Source organism: Cygnus atratus, chromosome 9, assembly GCF_013377495.2.
Source record: "Cygnus atratus isolate AKBS03 ecotype Queensland, Australia chromosome 9, CAtr_DNAZoo_HiC_assembly, whole genome shotgun sequence".
Taxonomy (NCBI): domain Eukaryota; kingdom Metazoa; phylum Chordata; class Aves; order Anseriformes; family Anatidae; genus Cygnus; species Cygnus atratus.
Genome location: NC_066370.1, coordinates 26,283,738 through 26,300,300, shown reverse-complemented (window position 1 = coordinate 26,300,300; position 16,563 = coordinate 26,283,738). Strand labels below are relative to the sequence as shown.

The 16,563-nt window shown below is 49.4% G+C and overlaps 2 protein-coding genes across 2 annotated transcripts; one reads left to right on the top strand and one right to left on the bottom strand.

Annotated features, from left to right (window-relative positions):
- The first annotated feature begins 4,074 nt into the window (after nt 1-4,074).
- On the top strand, nt 4,075-5,034 carry LOC118258008 (glucose-dependent insulinotropic receptor-like). The gene has a single exon (XM_035566514.1). It carries the CDS (start codon nt 4,075-4,077, stop codon nt 5,032-5,034), a length of 960 nt encoding a protein of 319 aa, XP_035422407.1.
- Nucleotides 5,035-5,920: 886 nt separating this feature from the next.
- ERICH6 (glutamate rich 6) lies at nt 5,921-15,085 on the bottom strand. Its single transcript, XM_050712610.1, has 12 exons — nt 15,039-15,085; nt 14,394-14,509; nt 12,104-12,150; nt 11,878-11,994; nt 10,927-11,028; nt 10,691-10,848; nt 9,631-9,698; nt 8,644-8,801; nt 8,412-8,497; nt 7,472-7,624; nt 6,436-6,667; nt 5,921-6,184 (listed from the first exon to the last, which is right to left on the bottom strand). The coding sequence occupies exons 1-12, from the start codon at nt 15,083-15,085 to the stop codon at nt 5,921-5,923; spliced, it is 1,548 nt and encodes a 515-aa protein (XP_050568567.1).
- Between the last annotated feature and the right edge of the window lie 1,478 nt (nt 15,086-16,563).

The window sequence follows — 16,563 nt, the reverse complement described above, 5'->3', positions numbered from 1 at the left end:
AGTGCCTTACAGCATCTGTGTTCTGTTAGGATTGTTGTGCACAGCTGTTTTCTCCCCACCGGTTCCAAACAATGTTTGCAAAAACCAGACTCTTGCAGTTCTTCACTGACAAACCCACCTGTGCTGTGCCCGGTGCCTGCGTGAACCAGGGGGTGTTGGGCAACCTGCATGCCACGGCTTTGGGAGTTGTGATCAGTGAGAGCTGCTTGATGTTTCGGGGCACTGCATTAAGCCGCACTTCAGGCCTGAGTTTTGAAACATGAAGCAGAGGTCGGTGCCACACTCTGGATGAAGGGTGGGATAATTCCACTTCCCACAGAAGTGGTGTGGGGTCCCTGCTGCCCAGGCCCCTCTGTGTGCCTGCTCCCCCAGCCTGGTGCTTGCGTGGGGCCACGGGGAGGCCGACAGCCTGGCTGAAGCTCTGTAGCACCCGTTCCTCGGGTCTGCCAAGCTTCGGTTATGATTATGGTGCAGGTGCTGTGCTGGAAGAACCTCGCTGGATTAAAGTAATCTCTCGCAGCTTTCTGGGGGGAGCTGAGGGTTCTCCTCAGCTGGGCTTCCTGTGTCAGTGTGACCGGTAGGCATGCAGACCCTGCCCCTGTCACCTGGCAGAATGAGCACGGTTGAAACCTGCAGCTCATTTTCATTTCATCTCCTGACTGCGGTAAGTAGCTGCAGGGGACCCGCTGTGGCCGATGGGGTGCTGCCTGGCTGCTCCCAGAGGGCACTCGAGCTGCGTCCCACCGATGAGCGGTGGCAGCCACCACCCCCTCCACTGCGCCTGTGACATGGCCGGGTGCGGAGTGGCATCCACCAACGTGAGGCGTGAGGAACCACAGCGCTTGTGTGGGGATGGTGGTTTGCACGTGTTGGTTCAGCCTCCTGTGGTGGCACCTCTGAGGGGGCTTCGGGGAGCTCCTGTCCTAAGGACCAGGTGGAGGCTGTAAAGCGCAGGGCTGCCATTTTACACCGTGGCAAGGAAGCTCCTGAAAGTCGCTGCTACTGGAGAGCTGTGCAGCAAGCACTGGGTGGCTACAGCAGGTGCTGGGTGGGATTAGGCTTCTATGGAAGCTGCAGCTCTCCGATTGTTGGGGTGTTGTCCTGGGGCTGTCCTCCGGGCGGTGGCATCGCTATCGCTATCGCTCCAGCTCGCCCTGCCTGGGAGGGAGTTGTGCCTGGGGCCAAGTCCTCTCCCTGAGAATAAACGTGCTCAGGTTTCCTGCTGGGTCTGAGCTGCGGTAGCTGCAGGTCCTGCTCTGGCCCTGCTCTTTCAGCTCGTACTGAGCCCATCCTGCCATCAAAACAGGCAGAAAACTGCTTCCAGTGAGGCTGCACAGCACAGCTGGGATCCTCAGTGCTGTGCCCCGCTGAGGTAGAGACATCTCATCTCCCACTCTGCTTTTTGTTCCTGCTCTGAGGTACTGGGTTTTGCCCCCCTTGTAAAACTAGTTAAAGTACTTCCCGGATCCTTCTTATCAAAAATTATCTTTGGATGGGGAGCTGAGGCTGGGAGATTTTCTCTGTTGGGGCAGTAAATCAGACAAGAAGGGAATCTGCAGAGCTGTCATGAGGGCAGTTGCCATGTTTTGTAAGAGCAGTCTTTGACCCACCTCAAGACTTTAAGGAACGCTTTAAGTAATGTTTCAAATAACTGCAAAGCTCCATCCACCTAGAGGAAAGAAAAATCGACACCAATTGCTATAAAGGTGTTGCTAATCCCAACCATTAAACATACAATGGCCTCTTCATTCTATGATGAAATAATCTTTTTAGGTAATCCATAAAATATCTTCTGAAATATATTAACCAAAATGTCTAGTATGGATAGAGTTTTAGTTTCTCATTAGATATATACTTCAAACAGATCAGACAGAACAAATAAGTGCACAGATGTGTTGCTAGGCTATGATTTTCCATGAGCTGTTTGTGGTATCACCCTGGTGATGTTTGCCCATGATCTGCTCGCTGCCCACAATATTCCTCTTCTTTCATCTCTGCAAGATTGCGTAACAACACGTTGGAGTTAGGTACGTGAGAACCTGGGCTGATGTTCTTTAAATACACCAGAAGCACAGCCCTCTCTGCTTTTCTGCTAGGGGAGCACAGGCTGGCTGTGTTTCAGTCATGTCTGTAATTGCTCTGGGTTGTAGGGTGCACAGAGCAGATTTGTTTTTATGGGCTGGACCAGGCCTCATGAACATTAGTCATGGATCATTTCCAATTGAAAAACTGAACAACAAAATGGAAAAAAGAGCCTTGCTAGTCACTAGTCAGCAATACCTGACAGCCTCCCCGCAAACCAGTTGCCAAACACCACATGACAACTCAATATTTGTGGCACTCCAACCAGGAGGACGTGTTCAGCCTGAAGTCCGTGCTTCCCAGAATTTAGCTTCAGCACAGCTGGATGGGTTCAGACCATGGGTGCCCTGAGCCTGGGAACCCATCTCCAGCAGCAGCCAAGAGGACGTACCTCAGGCCGAGCGTACACTGTTTCCCATTCACCCTCTCGAAGCTCTCAGCCTCCAAAAATATTCAGTGCAGGGCTTTCTGGACCCTCTGCATTTTCCGTGTATTCAGCCGGAGGGCATGTGCTGATACCCCGTTACCTCTAGTGCTCTGAGGATGCAGTTTTGCCCAGCAGACTATGTTACAGCCTTTGGCATGGGTTTAAACCTCAGTGATTCTGTTGAACATGCAGTACCTGCCCTTTCCCAAAGGTCCTGCACCGCACTTACACCATGGTGATGAGAACAAGAACAGGTTACCGAGCGTGACCGATACCCTCTGCTTCCCTTTCCGCCTGGATGAGGCATTTTCCCAAGGCGGGCAGAACCTCGCGGTGCTGTGAGTGACTGCCTGGCTGCGACAGCACGGCACGCACTCCTCCGCAGCAGTGTTTGCAGTGCCATTAGCAGAGCCATCATGCCACTCATTAACAGGAGCTTGCAAGTAATATCTGTCTTGCACTGGTGAACTTCAATTCCAAATCTGTCATAAATGTGAATTTAATGAATATGGTATGTTTATCCTGAGCCTAATTTGACATAAATTGGATTTAGTATTTTTGAACTCATTTACCATGCCACTTCCATAGTGCTGCATTTACAGCTGCATATAATAAAAACTAATTTCACACAAGCGTCTTTTCTGACCCACTGCCAGGAGAACCCGACAAGCTGTGGGACAGTGAAGAACTGTCCAGGTATTGCCGTGCCCCCCTGGTATCTCCAATGCTCCCTTGTTTCTCATGGTCTCAGGTAGGCCCTCCAAAACCTGCTGTGCTGGTCAGGGCCACCCTGCTGCCCAAACCCCGCGGGGCCGCGCACACTGCCCGGCAGCACGGGCAGAGGGGTTGCTGCAGCCCAGGCAGCCCCAGCAGTCACGTCTGCCACGCTCTGGACTGCAAATGCCTTAAGAAAAGCATTTACTTAGGGTCTAAAATACTACTATGCAAAGTGCCAGTGCTGGTCTGCGGGCATCAGGAGAAGGAGGCTGCATGGGACAGAGCTCTCGGGGTCTTCTTCAGACCTCTGTTGTGGGCAGAGTGGCCTCACACCAAGTTCCTATCCCCCCTGACCACGGGTGCCTGGGAGCAGCTGCCATCCACCCGCTTCAGCTTTGTTTGGAAAGCTGCTCCTTATTGCTGTGCGTCACGGGCGTGCTCAGGAGCTGGCCAACCCAGCCAGTGCCCCTGCAGCACACTCCTCCCCGGAGAGTTCACCCTGCAGCCACTCACACCGAGCATGGATGAGAGCAGCAGCTCTTCTGCATCGCTTGGAGCACCCTTGCGGGTGTGGAACACAGTCAGATGGGAAGAAGAGAGGCTGAAAGTGTTGAAAAAAACACTGGTGACTGGCGGCAACTGGGATGGTCCCAGAGGTCTCCTGGGATGGACTAAGCACCTCTTAAAGGACTGACTTAGATGCTGCTGGCCTCAATCTGCAGCTGGAGAATCTGAAGCACTTCTGTCCCATTCCACCAGCTTGGCCACACATCTCCTCACAGCAGGGTTTCTTTGTGCTGGGGTCTGTTTATTCTGGGCATCTGTTACGACCCTCCTCATCTGGGAAGATGGTCAACATCCTGTGCACGGTGCTGCACTCCCTCCTGAGCTGCCTCATTCCCCCGGCCAACCTGCTGGTGATTGTGGCTGTCTACCAGCTGATGAGGAAGCAACCAGGCACCAGCTACATCTACATCCTCAACCTGGCCACTGCTGACCTGCTGGTGGGTGTGATGTGCATTTCTGAGGCGCTGGACGACATCCTTGATGGGGACTTTGACCGCAGCAAGTCCTTCTGCCTCCTGCGCATCTCCATGAGCATGACGCCGTGCATTGGCTCCATCCTGACCCTGCTCCTCATCTCTCTGGACAGGTACCTGGCGGTGAGGCTGCCGCTCTCCTATCCCACCCTCCCAAAGAAAATGCCTGTGGTCCTTTCCCTCACTGTCCTCTGGATGCTCTCCTTCCTTTTTGGACACTTGCCTTTGATCTTTCCCTCTCTCCAGCAAAGCAACTACACAGGTTACTGCGGGCTCCTGTATGCAGCCAAGAGTGAGTATCTCTACACGATCTGCTTTGGCATCTTTGCTCCGTCCCTGCTGGTGCTGGTGTGCCTGCACGTCTCGGTGGGCAGCATCGCCTACCTGCAGCACAAGCGGCTGCAGCACGCCTGCGCCCAGGCTGGGAGCCTCCGCTCCCGCCTGCGCCACTTCAAGGCGCTGCGGACCGTGCTCATCGTCATCATCGGCTTCAGCCTCTCGTGGGGGCCGTACCTGGTGGGGGGCACTGTGCAGGCCGCCTGCAGCTCCTGCAACCTGTCTGACCCGCTCAAGGACGCCTTATTCCTGCTGGGCGAGACCAACTCCCTCATCAACCCCCTTGTCTATGCCCTGCACAGCAAAGACATCAGAAGCCACCTCGCGAAGCTGCTCAAATGCAGGGCAAAGGGCCAAGTGAAGCCCCTGGCTTCCAACGTCCGAACCGTGGGGAGCTGGGATGGAGGCTGGCCTGAGGCACCCGGATCATGAGGCATCCATGTCCCGCTGCCTCTGCCCGCACTCCTCCTGTGGTTGTCGGGCCCCTAGCAGAGGGTGACACATGGTGCCGTGCGGGTGTGAAGTGGGGCCTTCCTGGTCCATCAGCTGCTCACGAGCTGCTGCCAGGGGCTGCAGCTTGTGCGTGCCGTCTGGTATCTGCATTAACGGCCCACTGTCCCCCCATCCCAGCACTGCTGAGGCAGTGCCTTGGGATTGCTTTGGGTGAACTGTGGCCTTTTGTCTCCCTCTGCATGGGAGAATCGCTGTCTCATAGCTGCAGCAGGCTGAGCTGCCGTAAGGCACTCCCTCCAGGGAAGTCCGGACATGCCGGTGGTGCAATGTCCTCAGCAAATGCTGGCTGCGCAGAGAGGTGCCTGTGCAGGCAACCTCTGAGTGAACACTTCTTCCCTGCCTTCCTGTCACAGGCTGTGCCTTAGCTGTGCTCTGCTTGTTTTCCTCTTTGTGCCAAATTTATGGGCTGAAATGACTGCTCAGCCTGGGCTGGTTTCTTCTGGGAGATGGAAAAGAAGCCACTCAGGAGCAATGCACCAACCTCAAGCATGGATTTATTGTACCCTGAGCAAAGCCCCTCTTCAAGCCTCACAGACAAGATATACTTCGCCATGGACTCACACCAAAACGTGAGCTGGTGCTTCTTGCACCACAGCCTCACTTACGTTGAGCAAGCACCTGTCAGGTGGGAGGGCCACAGGAGAGTGGCTGTGCAGAAGGGCTACAGGCTGTCCTCGGCTCCACACCGCAGCGGGGTAAAGCTGCAGGTGGAACCTTGCTGAGCACATGCAAGTGCCACAGCTTCAGGGGCATCTCTGTCTCTTCCCAGGCTCGGCTCATTTTGCCTTCACACCATACATGCTGGTCAGACCTGAGCATTTAGTAGCGCCCTAACCGAGCTGCGCAGCTCTTCACTTAGGTCAGAAGTTGTGCAAAGGTGTAAGATCTTTAAAGTCTGTGTCATAAGGTATGCTGGAGGCTTGATTTTGTCCCATTGCTCGCTGGAAGGAAAGCTTAAGCATCCACGCAATTTATCGAAGAGCCGCAGGATCCTCACCCTGAGGGCCAGCAGCAGGAGGTCGTCCTCACTCAGCGGGGTGGGCAGACGCAGCCGGCTGGCCGGGCCGACCTGGCAGGAGCGGAGGCGAGCGGTGTCAGTGGAGCCGTGGCCATGTGCTGGCTCCGAGGAATGGGGGCTTGGGGTGAGGCCTCTCGCCAGGAGAGAGACCTGCAGAGCTGGGTGACCCTGGGGCTGCAGGGCAATGCAGGGGGCACCCACCGTGGGGCGAGTGTGATCCGTGGGCAGGAGCTTCCCCGGCTGCCCCACTCCTGCTGCGGGGAGCAGCTGTGTGTAGAGCTGCCTGCGTGCTTGAGAAATACCTGCACTTTGGTTCCCACGTTGAATTTTGCTTGTTGTCCCATGGCGAGGAAGGAAACAGTGATCTTGTCCTGGCCCACAATCCTGACCCCAACGTGCTGGTTCAGGGAGATGAAGATGGGGCTCAGTGGGACGCAGGGTCCTGATGATGTTAAGCTGTTTGGCCACATCCACCTTCTCACCCTGCTGCCTGCCTTGTCCAAATACTGCCCTCCCTGAACATTCATGTTTATCCTAAAAGAGAGGAAAATCAAAGCTCCACACCAAGGTGGTGCAATCTGCAGCCTCCACTGCCCATATCCCTGACACCCCACAGGGACAGGATCTCAAGTCAGTGCTCTGCAAGCCAAGGCACAGCCAGTTTAGGGTTTAAACCCCCCAGAAAACACAATGGGGAGCAGCCCTTCTCTTCAGGGAGGCTCCCAGCACAAGGCCACAAGTTTGGCACCCCAACAGGAGTGACGCTCAGCCACTTCTGGGATGCTCAGCCCCTGGAAACTACCCAGGCTGCAGCCAGGATACAAAAGCAAAACAAAACAAAACAAAAAAACGAGAGCCCAGTAGCACACTGAGTGCTTTCTCCTCCTTACCTAACTGTTTGGAAAAAAAAAAAAAAAAAAAAAAAAACACACAAAAAAAAAAACAACAACAAAAAACAGCAGCCAGTTTCAGAGTTTTGCATTTCTACACTACTGTGGGTAAATATTTCTCTGGTGTGGGGAGAGGAAATGGGTGGGTTTAATCTTAATTTTGTCCGGAACACCTCTGAGCCAAGGCTTCCTCCCTTCATAGGAAGAATTTCCGCAGAACAAGGGGCTGCTGCATCAACTTGGCACACACTGCTGTGTCTCTGAAAGACTGCTTTTTCCCAATAGCATTACGAGTCTGTAAAACACACTTGCTCTCTCTACAGATCGCACCTCCCCTATGCTATATCTGCCTTTTAATTTCTGAGTGCTACTAAAAATACATTTTATGACCTTTGAAATATAAAATGTGCAGTGGACAGAAAAGATGCTATGATTGCCACAAACATACCATACAGATCCGTGTGGGTAATAACAAGTACTTCTGCCATTGGACTTAAATACTGCTTGTATTTCGGCGTTATTGTGCTTGTCTTCCCGTACTATGCAAATAAACCATTTTCTTTCTCGTATAACAATGATTGCCAGATTTCCAGATGGATAGCTGTTGTCAGATAAGGTGTTCACAATGCCTTTGTTTGTGTTTGATCTGTTTTTACATGCTAAATATTTCAGAGCACTACTTTGAAGTATAAAAGTTGCTGTACTACCTGGATTATTGTGTTAAAGGCAGAATGGTGGTGTGCAGCCGGTATTACCTGGGAAAGGGACAAAGTTTGTTTTCCTACATTAGTTTTCTGTACACTGACAAATAAGTGGTCAGAGTACACTTTTTTGTTGTTTTTTAACCAATTACCTGGGCAGAATTGCTTAGAAGCCTTAACGATACATTCGTGGAGCCTGTAACACATATTATTGAAAGTACAAGCCTTGCAACATGAAACGACCAACTTAACGTGAATGAAGACAGAGAAAGCAGGGGCAGGTCTCACACAGCTTACCAAAAAAAAAAATGTAATAACCAGGGGAAAAAAATGGCCCTAGCCCCTGAAACCTGACTTGAATGTATCTGAACAGCAGGTATTTTGTGTCTCATTGGGGCTGGCAGCAAGGCCTCCATCCATGGGACCACAGCTTGGGAGTGGGTCTGAACACCAAGCTGACGTGTCTAAGCTGAGTATTAAACACACAAGTGCCATTTCTTCATCAGAGTTACTGGCTGATCTGGAAATATTTTACACCAAGGGCTATTTAAGCTGCTTCACTACTGCTTTTTTTTTGACAGTGGAAGTGGTGGGCCAGGTTATTCTGTGATAAAGCAGGCTAGAACACACTTAAAATTACATTTCCAGCCCTGGACTAGTGCTGGCAGGTAAGCCCCGTAAGGATACAATAACTGCGCTGTTCCATCTGGAAGCATGGTAAGAAATTTCCCTCCATGTTTGTAGTATCTTTCCAACAATTCATTCTTCACTACCTAAGATTGGAAAAGAAACAATAAAATGAATGACAGAAGTCCAGCACACAGCTGCCCCTTTAAAGGCACCAGTGCAGGGCTCCAGTTACTCTGTAGTGTGGGTGCAATCCAGGTGCAGCTCGTCCCATCAAGCAGCAGCTACTTGCCTTTCCGCCCACAACGCTGAAATCACAGTAGGTGATGCTGTAGGAGATGGGCTCCTCTTTGAGCTTTGCTGCTCTTTCACCAGGTACCAGTGTCCAGCCTGTTGGAGATGGTAGCTCCTGAGAAAGCAGGTAAGAAATCACGCCAGGTTGTCTTGAACCTAAAGAGGAAAGGGAAGGGTTTGTGTGCATCAGGTAGGGCTGGTACCTCTGATGTCAGGGCTGCCTGATGTCTCTGCAGGGAGACAGTAATTTGGTGGAATGCAAATCTCTGGCTGAAATGCTCCATCCTGGGAGTGTCTTGGGGTACTTTTTATCTAACAAGGATTGTCCTAGCTGTTCAGCTACTTCAGAGTCCAATTTTCTACATGTATATGTATGTGTGTGTAAATAATGACATTTTTCAGAGAGCACTCATGGCTCCGCGCTCTAGAGGACTGAGAATAAGCAACCCTTGGTGACACAGCAACCTTATTGTCTTGACATCTTCTGTGGAAAATATGCCCATATTTGAAATCCAGTTTACCTGTTCTTAGTCAAAAGGGCTTTGCTATTACTCACTAGATCCCAAAAGCTGCTCAGTCACCTGTAGTCTGAGCTAGAAATTCAGTGTTCACTTTATTAGGTAAAACCTTGATCACCTTAACTCTGAGAGTTCCTGCCTTCCAAGGGGTTGGCTTTACAAGCTTATTGCTCTCTAAGGTTAATTTCTGCGTATCTTTGTGGAAATCTTCAGGTAGAAACACTGAAAGTCATAGTAAGGTAGGTCCTCTCTGTGCCATGGCCACGTAACTGTTCTTGCTTTTTTCATGTGAGAGATTAAATTAGATACTGCTATATTAAATAATGGGATTGCACACTGGACAATGAACTAGCATGTCACTGCATAAATCTTCCTATCTGATTAGAGAGCATTAGAAACAAGCAATTCCACCAAATTCATTGTTGTGATAAACAGATAAATAAATACGTAGATAAATGCAAACTCACATTCGGCTACAGTTGTTGGCTCAGCTGCCAGGAAAGCTAACTGTCTGGCCATTTGTCTCTCCTGCTGCCTGGAAAATCAAAGTCTTTGTGACACACACTTCATATATCCTGTTTTAAATGCTAGCAGTGCTGGATATTGTTGCAGTAGGAATGCAAGTTTCTGAATCTGTTTTTCTCTCCACTACTGTAATTGCAAATAACTATTGGAAACAATAGCATATTATCAATCTAATATCTCAGCAAAGACAAATTTTTTCCCATACAGAAATTTCAGTGAATGAATTCTGTAATGGTATCAACTCTACCGATAGCAAAGCTTAACATGTTAATGAATTTTATATGAGGATTTTTATGTAAAAGTAGTACTGCCTGCTAGATGAACAAGACAGGTGATGTGCAAGAATATTTTCACTATTTTTTCTTGCTTAGCTTCTTATAAACTTGACTATGCCTAACAATGGCTCTGGTTTATGTTCTGTGTATAATATGAGGTAGTCACACCATCAGACTGCAAAGGATCTTTAGGGAAACTAGCAGTTTACTTCCAGGTGTGCTGTATTACTTTTCTTCAAGCCTGTGCCATACACTTAGTAGGAAGCCCTAAGTTTATGCAGATATCAAAAGAACTCAGCAGAAGTCAAACTCAGAGTTCTTAAGCCTTCTGCAAACTGGAATCCAAATGCATGTCACGGTTTATGCAGCAAAATAGGGAAATAAAAATTCAAGCATTGTTTTGGCACATGGGGCAAAAGTGAGACCTAAATGTTGTCCCTGCCATAGTTGGTAGGTTATAGTTACATTTTGGGCCCTACCTGTGTCTGGGTATGTTGTATCTATTATGAACAGCAAGCACATGCTTTGCCACCCTCTCATACAAATTAGTAAAAGAAAAGCTAAGAGGGTCTAGATAGAATATAAGTGCATGTTGCCTGATTTTTTTTTTTCTTTCATTCCCACATGTTGTAGTTTTATTTTCTTGCTGCTACTTTCCCTCCAGAGTAGCCTATTGTTTCTTGTACAAAACTAATCCTTAGCTCTCTCCATAGCTGCTTCATGGTACCTCTGGTACGCTCTCTCCTTTGACAGGCGTCTTTCAGCTTCAGTGCCATGGGACTTGTGGGGTTTAATAGCAATGGGAACATTCCAAGCACTTTCGCGATTCTTTGTTTCCTTTACAATGAACTCGTAGAGGTCTCGATTCTGCTCACAGCAGAACTTCTGGAAGGCAGAAAAGCAGTGTCACTACAGCAGGACTTTTCACAGTAAATATCGGCTGATCCTTTCCCACCAGCTTACTGATTCATAATCCTGTGACTGTGGGCAAGTGTCCTCAAAGGAAGGAAATGGCTTCAGCAGGCTCCCACAGAACTCACACTTTGGAGTGCAATCCTCCTCTACCTAAAGTGGAGGTATGGATGACAGAAGTATAGTATCAGCACACAAATCCTTGTTTTATATTGGGGAAATAAGGCTTTGCTCGAAACGCAACATTTTAAAGCATGTGTGTAAGAACAGTTAAAACGTATCTGTGTCTGTGATATCTTGGAACAATTTAAATTAGGCTATTAGGTTCAGGAAACTACTAAAAAGAAAAGCTGATCTGTAGCAATTAAGAATCTTAGTACTGCTCAAAGAAATTGAATTAATGTAGTGTTTGAGACCCATCCATCCCAAAGAGAGGGAAAGCTTTGGAGCATGCAGAATGCTACAGTTGAGTACTCTGCTGCATTAACCCTTTTAAATGCACTGCTTGTGGTTTTGCAGAGAAAAACCTTCCTGACTGCAGCACTGTTGATCATAGAAGAGTCTGTGTGGTATTTCATTAGGAATCACCAGCAGACTTGCCGATTAAACAAGCTGAACATATTTGACCAGATGCAAGTCATAGCTGTTGCACTGATGCACTTTAAGGATGGATGCTAGATATTTTGAAAGACTGATCTGTTTTTTGAAAACACATTTTGAAACTGATGTATAAAAGATGCAGCTGCCAAGAGCACCTGCTAAATGTAGTGTTTAACGCCTCTGCTCACAAAGGCAGCACGCCTGAGCTCAGCACTCTTCAGAGAGACAGCAGTTGTCCCCAACAGTAAGTGGTGAAGGGGTACTTGCTATGGCCGTTTGGCAACCACACTTTATTTACTATACCACATGTTTAGCACTTTTGAATCAATCTTTTTCTGACCATATAATTTTTAAATACTTGGCTTCTCTGGAGCGTGGTTTCTGGAACTGCCACTGACTCACCTCAATCTGCATGCTGTCCCATGATGATTCAGGTCTGTAGGCCAGAATAGTCGGCAGGCCAACAGAGGGGAGCGTCTGTAGTGATTGCTTGAACAGCTTCACAAAATCTTCTTTGAACTTGAAGAGGAAAAAGAAATGGCAATATGGAGTCATATCTTTGTTCAAAGGTGAAAACACTAAGCATAAAATTCATATATAAAAAATACAAAACTGGGTGAGTACTTACCTCCAAGTTGCACAAAGTATCTAAACTGCTGAACTTGTCTGGCAGGGCTGCAAGTGATAGCAATAATGAGAATTATTGAACAGCAGTGCTGTGTTCCCAGAAAAAAGATTTCCTAGACTCTCCCATATCTCCTCTCTTCCAGCATGCCACCCTTTTCTCACCAGCTACCTCAGTGGCCTGAGACCTCCTCAATGCACACCTTTCTACAACTTCAGAAAGGCTGCCTGGGAGCTGAGGGTGACCCTTCCTAAATGCCACAAGGACCTGAAATGGGCTTGACCTTAAAAGCAGTCCCACTGAAGTGATGGAGATGGCTTATTGCTTACAGTCAATGACTTGTAGCACTCAACTAATATTGCGTTGCACTCTAAAACATTTCCAGTCTCTCTGGTTCTGAGAAGTATGAGTCAGAGAGGCAATTGTTTTTTCCCATCTCCAAGTGCAGCCCATGTTGTGTGAGTGCAAGGAAGAGAGTTTTGGCCTCTGAGGTGGCAGGAAAAATCTCTTGTGACCGGGTCTCTGTCACTGTCCTCAGCAGCCCCACATTCACTCCAGGCAGGTGGTGTTACCAACACCCAGCTGCCCCAGGTGTGCATCTTACTGCTGCTCCATGTGCATCACCTGCTGTTTTAATACTGATGTGGTCAGTGTGTGAGCTGCAATTGCTTCCCCTCCAGGCAAATTAAGCAGTTTCCTTGTTCTTTTAATCACGATTTTCAGTTCCCTTTGCTGCCACACAATTTGTCTTGTCCATTTAAGTAAGCTCATTCTGGCTGAACGTTTTCTGGAAAGCAGATAAAGAAGTCCTGGGTAGGCTGAAATACCAAATGCATTTCTAAGTCCTTCTCCTTGAAAATATGACAAAATCCAAGTGTGTAGTTGGAAAGGACAGGGTAAGAATCGCAGCAGCCTCAGGTCAACTCCCAGGTCTGAGATGGAAGCTGCTGCTTGGTGACGTGTCTGGAAGTGAATGCACTAGTGCAGGAGGAAAAGCAGAAAACAATGCTATAGGAGTCGCATATACTTTTAAAAGACTGAATGATGTGGCTGATGGCTTGCTTGAACTTTTTTTTTTTAATTGCAGTTCAAAGATATATGTAGTTATCATCCTCTGCGATCATGCTGTATCACAGAGTGTAACCACTCACAAACCCCACCCAAGAAGTGACTTCAGGAGGGCAAAACGCAGCAGCAGCACTGTGCAGCCTGGGCATAGCCCTGCGTGTGCTGCAGTGCTGAGGGCTTGCCAGGAAGCCCAGTACCTGGCCACAGTGCTGGAGGATGTTCCCCCTCCTTAACCTGCCTTCTGTATCATCTCTATCTGCTGCTGCTATATTCAAACACAGGTAGATGATTTACTGCTGGCACAAGTTTTTTTTTTTTTTTTCTGTACTTTGACCATGACAGTGACAGTCATGCTGCGAAGATGTGAACCTCCACCTAAAGTAAAAAGTCTGTAACACTTTTCCCCCGCAAAGACGTTCACAGCGACCTTCCAAACGCTCTCCAAGGGTTAGCAGAGAGCACTCTTTTTCTGTGGTAGGCTGTGCATGCCCCCTTTCTATTGGGATGGATCTGCACACAGCTTTCTCCACTACTTCCAGGTGGCGTGCTGTGTTTTACAACCCAGGTTCCTATTCCTGCTCCTGGAGGCACAGGAGACGTTCCCCTGTAGAGGACTGGATGCCATCCTGCACAATGTTCTCTAGGTGATCCTGCTCAGCAGGGGGTTGGACTAGACGATCTTCAGAGGTCCCTTCCAACCTCATCCATTCTGTGACTGCCTGGCATTGAAAATGAAGCACAAAGGATGCTCGATGGGGTGCTCAAAAGGGATAGTTTTAGTTTCTACCTAATCTTAACATATTGTCTGCTGAAGTGCAACCTGCTTCACCCAGTAAGTGAAGGGGCTGGTTACTGAGTCACACGTATGGATGACTCAGCTGAGCAGGAGGAGAAAAAAGGTTGATGTATTTTCAGCTGTCTAAGAGGCTTTGAAGTACCTCTCAAAAGAATACAATGAGCTATTCCTGCTATCTGCTGAGCACTTCCACACCCACTGGCTGGCGCAGCATTCCTGCACACACTGTGGAGGCCCAGAGGTTCAGCTGGAAGCAGTTCTGCAGTGGTTCTTGAGGGGACTGCTGGGGCTGCCCCTGGGCTAGTGCTGGTGTGCAGAAAGTTCTTGAGGAAATAGCAGCGTCCTCTACAGCAGGCATTTGGGCACCAGGCAGCCTCTGTGAAAGAATGCAGGTGAACAACCTGCTTCTTGAGAAAAGCTGTTGCTTACGTGATTTTTCGTAGGCATGTTCATAAAGCCAGCTAGCTTCTGTTTGCACAGACACTGAAATTCCTGGTGGCTTCTGCACACTGGTGGGATTGGCAATGCCTGACGTTTCCATCTCCCTTAATTTAAGACAGAAACCTGCGTATTAGTCCTATGCAATGACTTCAAAGCAGTTGCCTTTGAAGAATAAACTAATAAACAAAACTTCTCCAAATGTATGTAACCAGAAATTAGAACAGTTTAGACATAGGAAGTGGGGCTTGACCCTGGCTTTTCTGCTGTTGGCCAAGGACACCTCAAGTGTCTGGTCTAAAGGCCCGAAATGTGCCCCCGAGTTAGGCTGTGGAAGGCTGGCACATGACCTCATGGTGCCCATGACCCCGCTCTCTCCCGCAGTGCCTGGGATGTCCTGGCTGGGCTTTCGCTGCCATGGCATCCCCAAGCTGCCTCACCACCGCTGCCCCGTCTCGCCCAGGTGTCACCAAGTGCCCGGCTCGGTGGCTGTGTGTGTCACAGCACCGGTGTCGCTCATCTCAGCACTCCCTGCAGATGACGATACCGGCTTCCTCTGTGCGCCCCTCACGCGAGCAGGGCTGTGGGGCTGGCCCTCAGCCAGAAGCGCAGGGTGAGGCTGACCCTGTGCCGTACCGCTCGGCCCTGGCCATGGCGGACTCTGGTCTCAGTGCAGTCTCCATGGCGACGCGGCGGGCGCAGGGGCTGCCGGGTTGCCCCGCCTGGGGCCGTGTGCCCTGGGGACAGTGCCAGCAGCGTGAGGCGAGCCCAGCAGGGAGCGGTGCCCACAGCCACCGGTGCCACCCTGGTGGTGTGGTGTGGCCATCTGGCGTGAAGGCAGGCTGGGGCCGCGGGGGCCTGGGCATGGTGGGGCTGCGGCTGCCTGTGTGAGGGGAGCCGGACCAGGGCTCACAAAACTTGGTGTTGCTGGGGCATTGGGGTGGGCGCTCAGCCGCACTGGGGTGCTGTGTGGGTGGCACAGCTCTGTGCTGTGTTTGCTATGGGCCGTCTGCCACAGGCGGTGTTAGACCCAGGCTTGAGCTTTGACCCACAGCAGCGTGGATGTGCTCTGCTGTTTGGACATGGTGTCTGCAGCTCCGGTGACCTTACCAGCACTCATGTTATGCAGGATGATTGAGATGTACTCACTTTTAAAAATGGAGAGCGTGTTGGCAATGACACAGCCACAGGGTGGAAGAGCTTAGGCAGTGCCACACTCTTGTGGTGAACTCACTGGTCCCTGCATGTCCTTGCATTTTTCCGTTTGTTTAAAGTGGAAATGCTTTTAGGGAAAATTCTCAACAATATATTGTATCAACTCAACAGAAAAAAATAAAATAAAAAAAAAATTCCAAGGTACAGCTCCTGATGCCTTGTATCACCCTGTCACAAACTGCAGTCAGGTATTGTTGGCAGTGTTGGCATGGCCATGCCACCATGCCTGCTGGCGCTGCCACGATGCAGGACACGCCGGCGCTGCCATGCTGCAGGGCCTGCAGACCATGGGCAGAGCTCTCCCCCAGCTGGTAGCACTGGCCCTGCAGTGGTCCCACTGCTGCCGGTCACCTCGGGTGGAGTTTTCCCAGGGTGCGTTTCTGTTTGTTTCAAAGTCAGATTGCTTTGTTTGTGGTCAGGAGTTTTGTTAATAAAACCAGGCTGACTTCTGTAATGTTTTTGTGAGTATTCTGAGAAACTTCCTTAACTGATGTGCTGCTGCTTTCCTTGGCAATGTGCTACTGTCCTGCCAGCCTCTCCCGCCCCGACCTTGGATGTCGCTCTCAGGACATTGTGCCAGCTCCTTTGCACCCAGTTTTCTAGGGAAGAAAACAATTTCATCAGGTGTTGGAACCAACGTCACACGTTCATTCACTGATCTAAAGGGGAAGCACACAACTTATTGGCAGTACAAGCTGAGGTATTCCTTATTCTAAACTCAGTTGTAAGAAAGATACGGGGTGGTGTCTCTTTTTCTTTTTTTCTTCTGTAACATGTAACAAAAAGTATCTGTTTGTTCACAAGTACCGAATGGTGTAGGAAACCATGGTGAAACTGTGTTAAATTATCTATTGTGGGTATTAGCAACATTGGACTAACTAATTTCATTTCATGAACCCTGCTACAATCAAAGACTTGCTTCAGAGTTTTGTTTTACACAAAAAGC

Bases quoted from the DNA above. Each gene is read 5' to 3' on its own strand.
- LOC118258008 (XM_035566514.1), top strand. From the start codon at position 4,075: ATGGTCAACATCCTGTGCACGGTGCTGCACTCCCTCCTGAGCTGCCTC.
- ERICH6 (XM_050712610.1), bottom strand. From the start codon at position 15,085: ATGGAGACTGCACTGAGACCAGAGTCCGCCATGGCCAGGGCCGAGCG. The intron at 11,995-12,103 runs GTAAGTACTCAC...TTCCTCTTCAAG, and splicing joins ATACTTTGTGCAACTTGGAG to TTCAAAGAAGATTTTGTGAA. The intron at 8,498-8,643 runs GCAAGTAGCTGC...TTCCAATCTTAG, and splicing joins TCAGCGTTGTGGGCGGAAAG to GTAGTGAAGAATGAATTGTT.